Source organism: Physcomitrium patens, chromosome 3 (assembly GCF_059467195.1).
Source record: "Physcomitrium patens ecotype Gransden chromosome 3, ASM5946719v1, whole genome shotgun sequence".
Classification (NCBI taxonomy): domain Eukaryota; kingdom Viridiplantae; phylum Streptophyta; class Bryopsida; order Funariales; family Funariaceae; genus Physcomitrium; species Physcomitrium patens.
The window spans coordinates 15,546,991-15,564,161 of NC_143412.1; the positions used below are offsets into that span (position 1 = coordinate 15,546,991).

At 40.0% G+C, this 17,171-nt stretch overlaps 2 protein-coding genes and 2 non-coding genes across 4 annotated transcripts; 3 read left to right on the plus strand and 1 right to left on the minus strand.

Annotated features, from left to right (window-relative positions):
- Nucleotides 1-604: 604 nt before the first annotated feature.
- Nucleotides 605-3,776, plus strand: LOC112279282 (uncharacterized). The gene is made up of 8 exons (XM_024513555.3): nt 605-988; nt 1,505-1,567; nt 1,743-1,835; nt 2,038-2,085; nt 2,278-2,349; nt 2,701-2,765; nt 2,916-3,012; nt 3,334-3,776. Exons 1-8 carry the CDS (start codon nt 650-652, stop codon nt 3,484-3,486), a joined length of 930 nt encoding a protein of 309 aa, XP_024369323.1. The 5' UTR covers nt 605-649; the 3' UTR covers nt 3,487-3,776.
- A 2,509-nt stretch (nt 3,777-6,285) lies between these two features.
- On the plus strand, nt 6,286-6,406 carry LOC112280725 (small nucleolar RNA SNORD14). The gene has a single exon (XR_002969388.1). It is a non-coding gene; the product is annotated as a small nucleolar RNA SNORD14 (small nucleolar RNA).
- A 1,390-nt stretch (nt 6,407-7,796) lies between these two features.
- LOC112280724 (small nucleolar RNA SNORD14) lies at nt 7,797-7,917 on the plus strand. Its single transcript, XR_002969387.1, has one exon. It is a non-coding gene; the product is annotated as a small nucleolar RNA SNORD14 (small nucleolar RNA).
- Nucleotides 7,918-8,674: 757 nt separating this feature from the next.
- Nucleotides 8,675-15,700, minus strand: LOC112279992 (uncharacterized). Its single transcript, XM_024514867.3, has 21 exons — nt 15,008-15,700; nt 14,680-14,778; nt 14,403-14,554; nt 14,041-14,113; nt 13,718-13,840; nt 13,434-13,542; nt 13,136-13,215; nt 12,900-12,981; nt 12,484-12,623; nt 12,228-12,338; nt 11,975-12,091; nt 11,775-11,864; nt 11,493-11,546; nt 11,310-11,384; nt 11,113-11,188; nt 10,756-10,855; nt 10,473-10,542; nt 10,186-10,262; nt 9,802-9,890; nt 9,274-9,579; nt 8,675-9,165 (listed from the first exon to the last, which is right to left on the minus strand). The coding sequence occupies exons 1-21, from the start codon at nt 15,128-15,130 to the stop codon at nt 8,894-8,896; spliced, it is 2,418 nt and encodes an 805-aa protein (XP_024370635.1). The 5' UTR covers nt 15,131-15,700; the 3' UTR covers nt 8,675-8,893.
- Between the last annotated feature and the right edge of the window lie 1,471 nt (nt 15,701-17,171).

The following is a 17,171-nucleotide window of genomic DNA, read 5'->3' on the forward strand; positions in this document are numbered from 1 at the left end:
GGAAATTTATTCTGATCAATATTCTAGAACTTTCTATGAATCTGATAAGTTGATTGTCACGAACAAATTTTACCTACTCACTTAATTAATTATCAATTATTTACTTTCTAAATAATCTAAATGTGGCTACACTCACTAAATAATATTAATATTTCCTATCAATTTCTTTTAATGAATACAATGAATTAACCGAATATCTAATATTGATTATGACTAATTGTTTTGATGCTATTGGGACACAGAATACGATCAACCTTTTCAACTCAAAACCTTTCTAGGGTTTCCCTTTCTACTGGTTCCCATAGTGCTTTCCCCAACGCCCAATTTTATAACATGTAAAACTATTCGAATGTTGAAATTTCTTTGCATTTGAATGTATGCTGTAGTTTTTCGGTTAAAGAGGGGAAGGAGTTCACATTACTTCAATAAATACTCATTTTCAAACATGGTACAAATGTGAGGGTATTGAGATATCAGTTTGGATTGGGGGACGAACGAACGAACGAACTGTCGAGCGGACGAATGAACGGACGAAATTCGGCAAGGACGGGTCTAGGGTTTTGTGGTCTCAGCACCGTCTTGGCTTCGATGCGAAGGATACCATTGTGAATGCGTGTTGTGTAGAATCGCCATCGCCATCGCTGTTGCCATGGCTGTGGAGCGTCTTCTTCTGTCCGTGCTGTTGCTGGCTGCGATCGCATGCTCTTCCTTCGGCGTCACGGGTTTCCAGTCCGACGAGCTCCCCGAAGACGCCGAGGAATGGGGGTTGGTGGGAGAATCGGCACCCATCGTCAAGCCCAAGATCAACATCGTTGAAAAGGTTGAGCCGGAGTATACCGAGTATGGCGAGAAGATCGTCCGCCCATCGGCAGCGACTGCTGGAACAAAGAAGATCACGTTTCCGCTCGAACACTCGCTTGGTGATGGCAAGTTTGAACAGATTGGAACTTTTTCAGCACTTTTGAGAACGACGGCTCTGGGGCATCAGGTGCAGTGCGAGCAATTTTTTCGCTTCCACCTTCATTCATTTGTCTCAACGTTTCTCTGTGTGTGTGTGTGTATATATATATATATATATATATATATATTCTTGTTATGTATTCTCAGTGCGATTCGCTGGAGGTGTTCTGGGGCATAACCTCTTGAAAAAACAGGTGGATCGTTGTCTGTGATTAGCCATTACGTATTCAACTTTCAGAACCCTGAAAATTGCTGGGTGCCAAGTGCAGATTTAGGTTTTAAAATGTTGTGGTTGTGCGGGGCTTTCAGGACAGTGGTATAAGTAGTGGAATGTGAAGTCTTATTTGGTCTAAAAATTTGATTGAATAAGTTGTTTATTGTTCCTTTAATCTTCTAGTTTGGAAGACCAGGGGATGGGCACATAGTATTTATGTCTTGCGCATGACGAAACTCGTTTTGTGGCGCAAATTTCACCGGAAACCAAAATTAGTGACTATAATTGTTTGTGTTATTTCTGAAGTTGCTGTATTCTTGGTTTCTGCAGGAAATAAAAAAGCTACGACTCGAAAGGAACAAATTATCGAAAGTGCAGAAGCGGCAATTTGAGGTGATTTTGATGCTACACTGTTTTGTCTCTGAAGTTCGTGTATTTGTGTAATTTACCATTCCACATCAAACATTTTCGTTTAATAATGCGAATGGATAATCTCTTACAAACTCAAATAAATATTAATTATCAAGATTATGTTATAATAGCGGCTGGGTGGTTCCTGATATTTTAGGAACTGGTGAGAAATGATGGGTTCTACACTATCCGGCTGCCCGCAGATTTGATCAAACCCCGGCACAAGTTTGTCTTGGCCTCAGTGAAGGGTGTGAGTAAAATTTACCATCTCTTTTCAATTATTTCTGTGGGCAATGATTTTATCATTTCTTTGTGGACGCTTCTCTCGCCTATGTTGATTTACGGTTCTTTTTGTCGTGAGTTCTATCCTTGAAATAGCTTATGGTACTTGGTAAAGAAAAAAAAGTGGTTTTGTCTAGAGCATCTGATATTTTCGCTTTTGCTCCTTGCAGCGTTGTTTGACTGCTGCAAAATTGAAGGAGCGATTTGACTTTTTCTTGGTATGCTACCCTCTGACCATTCTTTCCACACTGATAGCATGCACTATTTTATTTTGATTCTTGTTAGAAGTTATCCTTTCATTAGTTTTTGGTGCACCTGTATTTTCATCCTCAGGTTCTCTAGAACCATTCTGAGGTGAGCGAAGCTACCAAGTAGTTTATTTTACAGTATGTCGTGCGCCTTGCGTACAGGACAGAGGCAATTTGATAGGTGTTAGCTACTCCGCTGTTGGCGCTTGTAGTTACCCACGTCCTCTGGTCCTGGTAAGTCATTCTGTGCTGATAGCAGTCTCTTTATTTTTGCTTCTGAGCTACGGATCACATCTTTTTTACTTTTCAACAAACTTACGGTTTTTGTATCACACTGTGGAGCTAGTCGGGTGCTTTGAAAGCTTCTGTGCCCAGAAGCGTCACCTTGTGACGTAGAGAATTGTTCAAACCTACCAAAAGTGACTTGATTTGAAACAGTCTCATTGCTCCTTGCATATATGTAGAAGGGTGTTTATTACTGTGATACGCTTCGATTAGCTAAGTACTGAAGAGGAAATTTTGGTGCAATTTTCTCATATATTTATCCGCAGTCTTGATTTAACCTAGAGTTATGGGTCTTGGCAGCCAGAGGACTGGACCTTTGCCTCTGATCCACTGATTTTTCACAAGGGCAGCGAGCAAGCTCCAAGGTACTTAATGTTTACTCTGTCTTTTCCTTTGGTTCATGTGTTTATCTGCATGTTACATGGCACGTCAGCAACGTAGAGATGGTTAAATTGCCTATTTACATGATTTTGAGCGCAACTAGCAACTTTTTAAGGGAGTCCTGGTGGTCGCAGGCTAGTGCCTATGTTTCAAGAGTCAGCCACACAGCGACCAGGCGAAAAAGTTACTGAAGAGGAGGGGACAAAGGAAAAGACTTTTTGGCAGAAATATGTAAGTTTTTCCGTCTGATGCACTGTCAGTGCATGATAATTTACATCAATGGTTATATTTTTCAATCCGACCGTGTTTTCAATGTTTCATAATTTCATGTATAGCTATCGTTGCATTTCAAAACCTGATGCACGTTGGGTCTGGTATACCGTCTGACGTAACTTTGTATTGTTACGTCGTGTAATTTGTGAGCATTGATCTGTAGATTTCAAAAGGACTTTCTTTCAGGCATGTTTCATATGGTTGGTTATTTGAAAGTTGCAGTTTCCTGACGTTTTTGAGTCTGTTTTGTGCTGACAATTTGATTTGTTTTGTGTGCAGTGGATGTACATAGTCCCTTTTGGATTAATTGTAGTGAACGCTCTCAGTCAACTAGCCAACTTGCCTGAAGAACCAACTGCTGGTCAAACAGGACCTGCAATTACTGGTACTCAAAGAACCGGTGGTTCTGGCGGAGGTAGGGCAAGACGGTAGAGCTGGATGCCTGCAGTAGCAAGTGGCTGCGCTCTATGACAGTTATTCATTTCGGACCACTCTTTCATGAAATACTGTAAATTGTTTGACCCCCCTTTGGTACTTTTCTGATCAACGACAACTACTGGACCTTTGACCTTTTCAACCAGATGGTGGACTTTGGGCTGTTGACTGACTTTTAGTGTAGTAAATGCATAGTCAACAATTTTATTGTCCATGCTCAGACAAGATAAGAAATAACAACAATTCTGTAACATTTTTTTTCATGGAATATATTGTCTTCATCAGTAGTATTGTATCCTAGTAACTACCAATTTTAATTCAGCCTTGTAGTTTTAGGTTTGAAATTAATACACTAATAAGACAGAGATTATAAATTATTGCATTAGAACCATCTTCGCATTGTGAACTGAAGGGCTTTGAGATGATAGTATGGTGAAGTCACATTTTTGGCTACATCTATATACATTTTTAATGTTCTTTAAGAGGATTGCACCCAAATATATTGATTTGTGTTCTATGACATCATACAAAGTGAAAAGTCAACATTTTATAAACCAGTAAATCAGAAGAAGTAAATAAAAATATTATTATACATGTTAGTAGTGATTAGATTTTGTAAAGACAGTTGATTGAACCTAATGCTATGAATAAAATTGTCAACCTAGAAACATAATTTAGTAAACAGCAATCCATATTGAATGACCATTGGGATTACACTAAATTACAAAACATTTAGTCAAACAAGAATATTTCAATATACCCAACCATTCACACATCAATTTTTTTCAATACCTTTGATCATATTCTCATGTTAGAGTTGATCTATGATAAAGATTTCTGTTGCCAAGGAAAGTTGTTCTTAAAATCAAGAATTGTTTAGTAAGCTAAACAGCTCCTTTCTTGTGCAATTATATATCTTAATACATAACAAAATTCATATTGGGAGTGGCTCTAATGATGCACACTTACAACATGCATACATGATACATTTTTGATTGAGATGGGTCAACTCCATCATGGAAAAAACAATGGTTGAAGGGCCAATTGGTGATACACTAACTCCACTTATTCCAATTCTAATTTGACCATTTACCATTCTTTCAGCACCTTAGTGACTTTCCACTATTTTTGTGACATTTCAGTATTTCCACATTTACAAACAAGAGGTACAATACCACTTCCCTAACACTTCTAAAAACTTAAAATTACCAACACTACCTCCTAAGTGAACATGACATTGATTAGATGTGAATGAGAAGGGCAACACAAAATACTGTTTTTGCCAATTCAACTCTATACTGGAGTTGTGTTGTATCATTGATTTTAAATTAAATGCAATTTGTGTATTATACAAGATAAGAAAGGCAAGCATGTTAGCAGTGAATGATTTAATATTGGGCCATCTCAGTTGTGAGTATCAATTAGGTTTGAGCAATGCACTAACTTTTCATCTTCAAATTTGCATGTTCTTTATGTATTACGTAAGATTTGTTGGCTTGCCAATTTATGCCAAGCATAATAGATGAATTTTAATAACATTTTGAATGGTTGTCAACTTCTGTAGTCAAGTGATTTGTTTTTGTTTTTTGTTTTATGTTTATAGTTGAGCAACTTGCAGAGAGCGCAACATGGTGAATTGTTGAGGAGCATGGAGAGGACTAGAAGCGGCAGTTGGGCTTTATAAAATTAAAATAAATAATAAAAATTAAATAGAAGATATTAATACTTTTATTTTATGAATAATAAATCATTTGTTAACAGTTCTCACCTCCCACCCCCCAAGTGTAAGCAAGAAAAACCGGGCATAAATGGAAAATCATAAGCAAGAGGCAGACCAAGTCGGGGCAACGAGCGGGCAGCAGACTGTAATAACTTGCTGCAAGCCCGTGAATTTGGAAGGATGACGGTACTGGGATATTCATCCAATGACTGTCATTCTTATGGGACCACGGCAGAGATGTCATTCATCCACCACGCTTCGCATTATTCCAGCATTGCTTTCTAGGGTTTCATTCAGAATTAGGGCTCTGCTGGCCCATCAGCCTCGAAGATGCAACTCACCTTTCAATTGCGCGTACATATGCTTCCGTGCCGGATGTCGAATCAGAATTGATCAGTTGGCTTGCTCATTTGGTCATCTTCAGCTTTACCTGGATGCTACTGATTGTCGAATTGTAGTATTAGGGGTCGGACTGGTGTTGTAAGGTTGTTGTATTTTCGAATTGATTTGCAAGTATGCGATTTTGATAAAACATAGTTTTAGGTGGCACTGTCTGTTTTAGCTGTTCGATCCTTGCTTCGTAGTCTGGGTAGGCTGAGCCACAATCGGTGGTCCTTCGCAATCGAAGTCGCGCAATCCCGTGTGTACAACACTGTGCTCTGTATCCATGCGCTGGAAGTTGAATGGTGGATTGCCAGAGTGGTTGGGCGAGTGGGCAGTTAGGCAGGCGCACATGTCTGGATTAACAATCAATCATTGGCCCCACATGTATTGATGTTTGTTTTAGGGGCGGATTTGGGAGTAGAGTGTCGAGGCAGTGATGATCGAAATACCAGTATAAGTCAGTTCTGCTACTGAGAACATGTGATTGAGAAACTGGTGACGAACTGAGCTTGGGAGTTGCTATGTAGGTGAAGTGCGAGGGGTGTTTCGCGGCGATGACAAGAAAATTTCGTCAAGCTCAACAGACTTGATACGGGGACAGAAATATACTTTCGCATCCCATATGATAGTTAACCCGCTGATCTGAGCGAACACCTGGTTGGATGGGGAGACCGAGAGGGGGGGAAGGCGGGGGTTAGTGACGAAGAATCCTAGGCTCGTTTCTCAAACATTCGCAGTGGCCGCCTAAAGCTTTGGTCTCGCGGGACTAGAGAGCTAATGCAGCTTTCAAACCTTCCTTGGATATCTGAGACTACTGAGGTTATGGCCTCGCTTGTACCTACGAGTAGATCCTTGAGCTTCGTTATGTAAAGATGGTGTCTCGGCTGGTAATGTGTACCTCAAAATTAATTTCTAGGTGTTGTCCCGTGGAATTGTTGAGAATTAGAAAGCATAGATTCTCAGGTTCAGCATTTAACTTACCGTGCCTAGATAATCGTCCCAGAAGTTGCAGGCCTGAAAGCGAAAATTCCTGTTGGGTGTTGGGGTTTGGTTGGTTGTTTAGTTGCTTATTTCTAAGGTTGTGATCAAGGGACGATCGTGTCTGACAATGTTAACTTAATAAGCCTGCTCTTTGGGTTTCCATAACGCTGCCATTCAATCTGTTTGATGCTAGAGTATTTATCCGTTTCTAATTGATTTGTCTAACCAAACCCTCTTATGAACTGCGTGTTTGACGAGCACGTAAGGTCAAATGAACATTTTTGAGTGACTGAATTTCAGTGCGTGGTCCCACCTCTAGACATGACGGGGGTAGTATGCTTGGCGGGGTGCTACTCCAGCAATTTGGAGCGGCTTTTGCACATGTGGCCGTAGAGTCCTTTTGCTAACGTCAAAGATCAACTAGTTCAGACGATAATGTCCTTGTGCCTTCGCGTGCAGGGCTCTTTTCAGTGAACATGAGGTTGCATATTCCATTGCCCAAGGGAGCAGCGTCGCTGCTATTACTCTGTGGGACAGACCATGCTACTGCCAGGCTTTTACTTCGTTTTCTTGTTTAGTGAGTGTGATAGTTGCAGCTGTCGGGAAGAATTCAGATTACCAGGTTTTACATGTTAACGACTTCGTGTTGTGCCAAGACTTGATTGATTAGATGGCTCTGGGGTGTAGAATGTTTAACTTGTACAAGATGCAGAGGTGATTTATACTCGTATTACCTGATCTTTCGTCAGGTGAAGGCAGAGTGTAATTATCATTCGTAGGGATTAAGCCTCTGCCAGTCTGGTGGCAATTGGTTCAATCCAGGGTGCCTCTGTTTAGTTGCAGGGTGAGCATTATAGTTGTTTTGTCAAGGCATTAGGAATAATGCTACGTTAATTGGGAGGTTTTAAATCTGAATCAATGGTGGGGCAGTTTGTCAATGTATGCGATTGGGAGTGTCGGAGCAGTGATGATCGAAATACCAGTATAAGCCAGTTCTGCTACTGAGAACATGTGAATGAGAAACTGGTGACGAACTGAGCTTGGGAGTTGCTATGCAGGGTAAGTGCGAGGTATGTTTCGCGGTGATGACAAGAAACTTTTGTCAAGCTCAACAGACTTGATACGGGGACAGAAATATACTTTCGCATCCCATATGATAGTTAACCCGCTGATCTGAGCGAACACCTGGTTGAATGGGGAGAACGAGAAGGGGGAAAGTGGGGATCGGTGATGAAGAATTCTAGGCTTGTGTCTCAAACATTCGCAGTGGCCGCCTAAAGCTTTTGTCTTGCGGGACTAGAGAGCTAATGCAGCTTTCAAACCTTCCTTGGATATCTAAGACTACTAATCTTTTACAAAACAGAATAAAATCATAATCTGTCTCAACTATCTACAACCATAATTTAAATTGATACATACAAATCCAACGTAGTAGGGTCCCATTTCTGGTAATTCCAATGTTAATTTACAAATACGAAGGTATAAACTAGTCTTCTCCCGCTGGGAGGACGAGTAGTATTTTTTCGTCCATTCCACTTGTAGAAAGTTAGCAAATCAAACAATTAGAGTCGTTCACTGCACATATCAATTGCCGGTGTATATGTCCTTTATAATCATTTTATTATCACAAATCCTACCCTTGTGTAGAACTGCATACATTAAAATATCTAGATATATATTAAATTGATTAGTAACTATTAATAGTATTGTGAAAATATTCATGAATATAGTGACATGAAACATCGCAAGTTAACATAATCAACAATGAGCATTCATCTTTTAACTGTAGACAATCCCACCACATTGCATTCCGAAGTTAACTTTTCGTCAAGCAACATGATGTTGCAATCCCCGTTTCACGATTTATACAAGGATATATTCTGCACATGCAGACTTCTATTTGACGCACCATCTCAAGGATTTTCAAGCCTATGCTAGTAATTCCAATTGAAATAAATAAATCTGAAAGACAAATTGATACAGAACATCCAAACCGGTGGATCAAAGCGCACCTACAAAAGCGTCATGTTGAGCTGCTGCGCAGCCGGAAGATGATTCAATCAAGAAATGCGCTATATGATCTTGACCGCAAAAAACATGTAGTGTAAAATAGCGAGAAAGCTTACATTAGTAGTAATCACTTTTTCATACAACTGTTTTTCAGGGGCAAGCAGTTGAGTAGTGTCACAAGCTGTAACGATATACAAGCGAAACTGAATAGCAAGTAAGAATGAAGACGTTGAAGTCCTTATTCCGCAATCAAGAGACAATTGTCTCATCCTACAGAATGTATAGACAGGAGGAAAAAGGAACCAAGAGCTAATCCGAAGTTCGCTGGATACGAGAGGCGCCCAGTTTCATGGGCGCTGCTCTGCCGCGACCTCTACTGGACGCGCCATCAATCGATACGTGTTGGGCTTGTTGAGGTTGACGTCTGGGTCCGTTAGCTAGTGAACTCGGTCGGGATGCAGTGGGATTCAACGGACGCGCTGTTGTCGAAGGTGCAGGTGCTGCGATAGCTGCCCATGGATCGTCATCATCTCCCCACCCATCCGAGCTTTTAGGACTGCTTTCCTTAACCCTTCCTATGGCTACAACATAGCATTACGATGTCATGATTAGAAACATGAAACAAAAGTATCACGAACCTTGATATTTTAGCGTTGAAAGTCAAGGAGAAGGCATAAAACTTAACACACCAGGTCTTGAAATGTGTTTCACAGGAGAGGATGTTGATGTAGCAACAGGCTTTGGCTGTGTTGTGACAGGCTTCTGTTGTGCTGCACGTATTCTCGACAAAGCCAGTGCTGGTTCTGCAGGTAAATCCATGTCTCCCCACCCATCCTTTTCATCTTCGTCGTCGTTCCCAAAAGCCTGGTCCTGAGCGTCTCCCCACCCATCGTTTGATGTCGGGGATGCAGTGGCAGGCTCATCTACGTGAAATCGCGGTTGAGCGCTCGTATGCGTGGCAATAGATGGAGGAGCTGCAGTTTGAGAAGCTGAGGCTGTGAAAAAAGACATCGATGTGAGGTTTCCGTCATTGAAGCCAGCAATGAAAGACGTGAAAAAATTGTTTGGCAGCTAAAATACTCTCGTGTTCAGTGTTTAATACAAGCTTTCATGACACGGAGCCAACACTCTTAGAACAGGCAGCCACACTTTAAACGATTTGCTATGTCTCTGAAATTCACCTGTAAAGTATTAGAAAATAGTGAACTCAAGCATACCTGTCATGATGGTGGAGCCAGAAGTAATTTCAGCAGGGGCAGATGAAAGGTCGTTACTCTTTTTGGAAGCCAAAGAGCCCACTGCCCACCTGTTACAAGAGCATAGCAATCAACTTCTACAAAAAAACTATGGCAACCTGAACTTTATTAAGAAACTCGGCATTACATCATTAAAGAAGCATGCAAGATTCAATCTTAAAAGAGGAATCCAGCAAAGACACAACAAGAAGAAAACAAACCTCATGCTGTGACTACACAGAAATAGCACGAAGTTCTAGAGGCAGAAAGAAAGGAAAATTCAGAAATGTAATCGGAGAAACGAAGCAACATGTTCCAAAGAACTCCACATATATAGAGTCTTGCCTAGGTTCGAAAATTCCATACCCTAGTAAGCCTAAGCTACCGGCCGAAGCTACATTTGCAGCTGGAGCAGCAACAGCAGTAGGATCTCCTGATTGCAGCTGGACCATGTACGAATTATTAGTATACATAATTTTCTTGGTAGTGGGACAAGAAAATAAAAAAGAAAAAAGTACACCTAAGGATATCCAAACACGATAATGAATAGAGTGCATTGAGTGAGAAGGCTAGGGCCATGCAAATACGACTAGGCAAATACGCACTCAAACAGTAGTCTCAGTGACCATTTAAGTATAACTGTAGTGGTATACCTTGGAATAATAATCTTTCAAAGATTGTACAAACTGCTCAGTTGCCTGAAATGCCCTTGTTCGAACATCACTGTAAACATCAAATCAATGATCAGAATCGGTCGGCATAAGGGACTCAGCGGGACAAAGTCCATATGTCAGCATGAAAGTAAAAACGTTCCCAAAACTCAATTTACATGTCACGCTCCACCTTACACAAGGTAATAAAGGGCAAGGCCACTCCAACGAAAAAAGATCAAGTGCATCGACACAGATGGGAAAATCTACAAAAGTAGAGCTGTACCTATCCGAATCAACTGTAAGAACTACAAGATGTGGAAGAATACGAGTTGCAATTTCTGTTGCATCATAATACTCAGCAGTGGCCATAAGAGCCATTATTCCTGCAAGAAAGATAAAACATCACCGATGATTGCAAACTACGTCTCTAAATCTATAATGTCACCATTAGAAGCATTCGAGGATAGTAATACGAAGTGAGTTACGCAGCAGTATATAAAACGCATGCGCAGTTCTATACTGCAGCATGCATGCTAGACCAAGTAAGCAACAGGAAAGCAGTTTTTGTCTAACAAACTCCGAGAACAGATCCATAGAGCTTTGAGGGACCGCAAAGTTTGCTCTGTTGGCAGCAATTTACCAGCTACTCTAGCAGGAGCAAATCCATCTCGTAAGGCTCGCACAGTAAACGCATTGATTAACACCCTCTTCCTTGTCTGCACAACAGAAACGCCTACTAACTCAACGCCTGATGACATTATGGTTCACTACAAAATCCATCGTATGCAGCAATGTAGCAACATGACTGCGACGAAATAAAGCAGCAAAAGTACTTACCGCATCATTGAGATGACTAGCAATATTCCCCAGCAAGATTGTGGTATTAGTTCGAATTGCTGGTTCTTCATCTACCTGAAGAAAAGATACTTTGATTCAGTGTCAACCAATGAAAATATCTTAAATCAATGAGTCAATCCACCAAAGAGGAGTAACATAAGCATCTAACAGTGCACTACCAACCTGCAGTTTCGAAAGGTGCTTCAGAAGTGAGCCCGTAATAGTACGCTGACTCAGCTGCAAAAGAAAACCAACGTGAGATCAATGCATTGCCAAAATGCTAAAGAGGAATATAGAATCGCTGCATAGTTCTCGAACTGAATGAAACATACGAACACCTGTCAACAGTAATGACGTGCAAGTTTAACAGGTCGGGCCATCTATTAATTTGCATACTGTCAGTAAAATTCGATGAAACTTGTGCATCTTTAGCAATCTCCTCTATAAACACGGAGGTATACGGACCTTTGGAGCAAGTAGAAGCATTGACTTCAATGTGAGTTCTCTAAGAAAAGCAGATGTGTCGGCAAAGCCCGTCGCTATATGAGAAAATATCTGCATTCAGACAATGATTGATTGATGTGATGATAGCTGCATTCAAGCTCCAGGTGCGGGGAGCCTTTGATAAACACAGAATTGTCTTAAGAAATTATCTGTATACGAACCTGCTCATCAACTACTTGAGTCGACAAACCGGCTCCAAAACTGTCGATATGCTGAAGTAACCCAACTCGAATGGCTCTGTCAGTTGATGCAAACAGCTTGATAACAGTCGGCAGAACCTGACAGCCAAAACAATGTGCTAAATAAACTAAGATAATCAAGTACGAGAAGTTCAGCCCTTCATAACCATTCGACTAGGCGACAACATTGAAAAGACAAATGATTAAAACTGCAAGCTTGACCTATTACACCCACCTTCACGTTGAACTCATCTTGAGATAACCATGAGCCTATCTTCAGCAAAGGGTTCAAGGCAGGTGCTGCAGCAGAACCAAATTCCAGCGCGGATGAAAGTAAAGGTAGCAACTGCGATAAGGATGGATGGTGCGAAGGTCAAAAACAATTCGCAAGCTATTCACAGAACGACAACAAAAAAACAGAAGCAAAATATATTAATTTTCGTAATAATAAATAAATAAAAGAAGGAAAAGAGAAGGAAGATTATTGAAACCTTTTTCGTTACAATAGGTCGAGGTAGTTGCTCTGCGAGTGTAGGAAGCTTGCGAAAGAAGACATCTTTCTCTACACTGTCCTTTAAGTTCAGAATTTCCATAAATTGTATAGTTTCCACCAGCTTATTGTGGAAAAACTCTGCTAGTCAATAACAGTCATCAGTCACTTTCTTTGCTAGTTTTCATCGGCAACAAAACCTAGAAAAGAAAAGTATTCTACCATCTGCCCAACCTAGTATGCGCAAAAAAATCAAATGTACTGCAGCATAGGTCTACACAATTGAGATCTATGCTATTTAGCTTGTAATATTCAGAGCAAGTAATCAACTCAAAAACCAGAACAAAAGCTTTTCTACGCATAACGTTACTGAGTCCCTGAAAACGCACGAGCCAATTGGACACAATGTAGACTCACCACTATTTTCTAATAATTTAGCTGAGTTCAATCTTTTCACAGGAGCAGAAGCCAGAAGCTTTTGATAGTCTGGAAGCAACGTCTACAAAATTTAAAGCCGACAAAAGTGTCAGACGAGATATTTTCAGTACATTTCATACCAACTTTCGTAGGCACAAGCATCAAATGCACTCTACACATTGTGGCTGGTGGTTAGAAAAGAAATCATTACACGGCCTAAGGATACCCGAAATAACCTTAGGTATTTGAGACGTATTCCGTAGGTCTTCTGTTTTCGCAAGCTTGGCAGAGGAAAAAAGTTCGTATATAAGACATCCTGTTGACGGAAAACCAAATAATTAAACTCAAGAGTTCCACTGCATATACATACAACATAGGAAGGCTCAAAATGTCTATGTTTTGCACAGGAAAACACAATCCTCAAGCGATCGACATTACAAGTGACAAAAAATGCCACCAAGGTAAGTGCATATTGCAAGATAAGTTCAGATTGACACATCCATATATTCAACTACAACGAGGCAGTTGACTTACCCAAGCCCCATGAATCAAGTGCCCAAGGAGGAGATTTACGTATAGTAGTCCAGTCACTTTTTGCCAGCTCCAATGATTTAAACTGAGTGCCGACAAGCCAATCATATTGCTGTAAAAAAAAAAACTGGAGGATTAATATCCATAATGGATTAATATTTTTGTTCTAAATAACCGTCAAAAAACGTCAGCAAGCGCGCGCGCGCGAGAGAGAGAGAGAGAGAGTGTGTGTGCGTGTGTGTAAAACTAATATCCTATAATTAGGAGAACACATAATAAAAACTCACAAGCATGGGGCCAGTAGCTGCTGGATTGGCACCATCAAACTCAGACAACACATCGAGCCCATGGAGCTTCCAATCTAGCGTAGCAGTGACAACCACAGAGGCCAAGCAGACGTTTCCGTGCACCTGCAATCAGGAAGTAAAATCATGTTTAACTTAAAGAGTGCAGGCTAGAGATGCATTCATTTGAAGAGATGAGAGAGTATGTGGAAGATAGAGATTCACAGACTCACAACGAAACGCTTAATGGCCAGAAGCTATGCCACAAATAGAGCATCGGGAAAAAGACGAAGCAGATGAAGGAGCACAGCAGAAAGACCCTATACCAGTTTGCAGTCGTTATTGAGAAAGCTAACTGCTCTTGCAATTTGATTTAGTCCCCATGCATAATACTCATTCCTGCAGGTGTCTAAACTCAGTCCGACATTCCATGTAACCAAACTTATATAGAACTATCATGAACATCAAGGGACATAAACCTAAAAGCCCCAGATTACGGGCAGTGTCAACCCCAGAAATGAACTGTACAGTGACGTACCACCAAAACATTACTTCATCTCCCACACTGATAAAAAGTCTCAGGTTGGAAGCAGATTCTAGAACGTAACATGACATAAAGGACAAAAAGGATTCACATAAGAATCAGGATTTGATCACATTAAGCATCGGGTTCAATAACAAAGAGTACCTCTGCGTGCCTTGCAAGTCTAACTCTTGGATTTTCTCGGATAGAGGCATGACAGGTTCTGTTACAAGATAAATTGTTGGTTTCGCAACACCCCCATCAATATTCTCCACTTCAGTGGAATGCAAGAACGCCAGCACGTTCGGATGACGCACCTGCCCAATCCAAAACCTTGTTGAAATCCTCAAAGACACACCACTAAACGTGTCGCGTGCATTCTCAGAATGCATGAGCGCGGATTACAGAACGACCCAAATAGGTTAAAGGACAGAAATCGTACAACACGGAGTCGTTTGGCTCCATTTCGAGCGGCAGCCAGCCGGGCATCTTGGGCATTACTGCCAGTATACGAAAAAATGGAAACCGGAGAGTTGTCATCCTGCACGCAGAAAATGCTCTCAGAAACTTGAACTACTCAGAATATCTTGCCATAGAACATCTTCCGAAGACTGACCAACCCTAGCTACTAAATGACAAGTATTTCGCACAGAAGTACTAGCGCCTATTCTCACTTGAGAACTTCTGCACTGAGATGAGAAGACCGAATCCCATTTACAAGAAAATAACTCGATATTCCGAGCTGTAAAAGAGGAGCAAACAAAGTCCACCTTAGAAGTGCCTCTGAAATGAGCCCATCCGCCCCAAGCTGTGGAATATGGCTCCCCAATATTATAGGGCAGATCTTTGATCCCGCCCCCAGACCCAACCACGCCTTTCAAAAACTTCAGCATCGTGCCAAGTTACGAGTCCAGATCTCGATCAACAAGCTTGAACTTGCCAAAGCAGCACCAATGCCAGCCCTCTCATGAATGTTTCCTTCTACCTCATCACCATCATCATTCTTCCCTACATCAAACCCTTTCGGAACGCGCACAGACAACGTCAACCCGACAAATGCACCCTCCTTCAGGTGACAGACAACCCCGGTTTCCAAACGTCGTCAGGGTTCCCACCAAAGACGCCTCACAGCGATTTCCGCGCACGGATCTGAAGCTGAGAGGGCGATGAACCCGATTGACAACAAACTACGCCCCAAAGCAACCTTCTCGTCTTCCTCCTCAAGGGGGGCAATGGAATGGAAGTGGGATGGATGGATATGTGCAGCGGGACTTCCTTCTTCCTCCTCCTCCCCCCAATAATTTACAGGATGCTCGGATGATGCAGAAGAAGAAGAAGAAGAAGAAGAAGAAGACCGGGCTCTCTCTCTCTCTGTCTCACTCCCTCTTGTAATAATGTGTGTGTGTGTGTTTTGCTAAAATTACTGGCATTTGATAAAGAGGAGAGAGTGAGAGTGGGAGAGGGTGTGAAAACCCCGTTGCAGCCACACTCACTCCTGCGACCTCCTCCTTCCCTCCCTCGCGCTTCCTCCTCTGCCGCCTTCCATCACCGTGCCGACCCTATTCCCGTGCCTTCCCCTTACGGCACGGCATTGCATTCCCTTGTTCCCTTCACAAGAGAGGGAGGGCTCTTCATTGCCCCCACCTCCTCCCATTACCGTCGTTTGCTGTGGGTGTCTGGTTCCTCGAATGTTCCGTCGCTGCTCAAACCCATTTATTGACATGATTTGACCAAGCCCACAATTTTATTTCTACTGTTTGAGTATTTTGTGGATAATAATAATAATAATAATCTCCTTCATGAGAGTTGATTTTAATCAATTCACGATTAGATCTTTTTTCTAGCCGATAGTGATTATTCCTTTTCCTGACTCTTGGCTATTGTCACTAACTTTTGTGGGAAATCCAAGTTTATTTCGTGAAAAGAGTCTTGGTTTGTTATTTTTTTCTCTTTTCATTTTACTATAATTTAATTTACTATAATAGAAAAACATAATAAATAAATAAAATAAATAAAATAAATAATTTAATCAACTTCCATCTTCAGATTGTAATTCAGTATTTGTGATTTGAATCTCATGTAAATAACAGAACATCTTCAATATGCCTTGATTTGTATTTTACAGACTAAATTTACAATCTTTGTGGATTATTGTTCAGTTTCTACAAAATATTTACCTTACTACCACAATTTGAACTGATCCAATTTGAAACAATGCATAGAAAATATATATACATATATACATATATACATATAACATAAAAAATAAAAATAAAAAATATCTAATTTATTAGAAGAAGAAATAAACATAATAATACAAGAACAAATTAGACACTCAATATTTGACTTGTTGGTCAATTACATTTTAATTATTCTTAAAAACATTAAGAATACAACATATGTATGAATAAGAAGATTTATTTAAAACAAAACAAAACAAATAAGATAATAAGATACAATATGTAAAATATAATAAAAAATATTACAATTAAAATAAATAAATAAATTTATCAAAAATAATATTAAAAAACTCCTACATGGCTTTTTTGTTAGCTAGTATATATAGAAATATAATTGAAGGTATTATTGATATCATCTTGTCAACACATTATATTCAATTATATGTTGATTTAAGATTCTTTAGTTTCTTTGTGCTTATAAATGGTTATATTAATATATTTATTTATAAAAATAGTATAATATATTATTCTATATTAATCTTTAAAATAAAATAGTCAATTTGTGTTTATTTCTTCATCTTACATAACAAGAAGATATTTAATCTTAACATTATTTAAATTAGATTTAGCTTCATTTAAACCAAATTTAGTATCTATGGCTAAAATATAGTATTTTTTGTACATATTAAATTTATATTATAAAAAATTATAAAATTTTAATATAAATTTATATATAATTTGGATATAAGTAAAA

Bases quoted from the DNA above. Each gene is read 5' to 3' on its own strand.
- LOC112279282 (XM_024513555.3), top strand. From the start codon at position 650: ATGGCTGTGGAGCGTCTTCTTCTGTCCGTGCTGTTGCTGGCTGCGATC. The intron at 1,836-2,037 runs GTGAGTAAAATT...TGCTCCTTGCAG, and splicing joins TCTTGGCCTCAGTGAAGGGT to CGTTGTTTGACTGCTGCAAA. The intron at 2,086-2,277 runs GTATGCTACCCT...CCTTGCGTACAG, and splicing joins AGCGATTTGACTTTTTCTTG to GACAGAGGCAATTTGATAGG.
- LOC112279992 (XM_024514867.3), bottom strand. From the start codon at position 15,130: ATGCTGAAGTTTTTGAAAGGCGTGGTTGGGTCTGGGGGCGGGATCAAA. The intron at 14,555-14,679 runs GTACGATTTCTG...TGGATTGGGCAG, and splicing joins GAGCCAAACGACTCCGTGTT to GTGCGTCATCCGAACGTGCT. The intron at 9,166-9,273 runs GTGTGTTAAGTT...GCTATGTTGTAG, and splicing joins GAAACACATTTCAAGACCTG to CCATAGGAAGGGTTAAGGAA.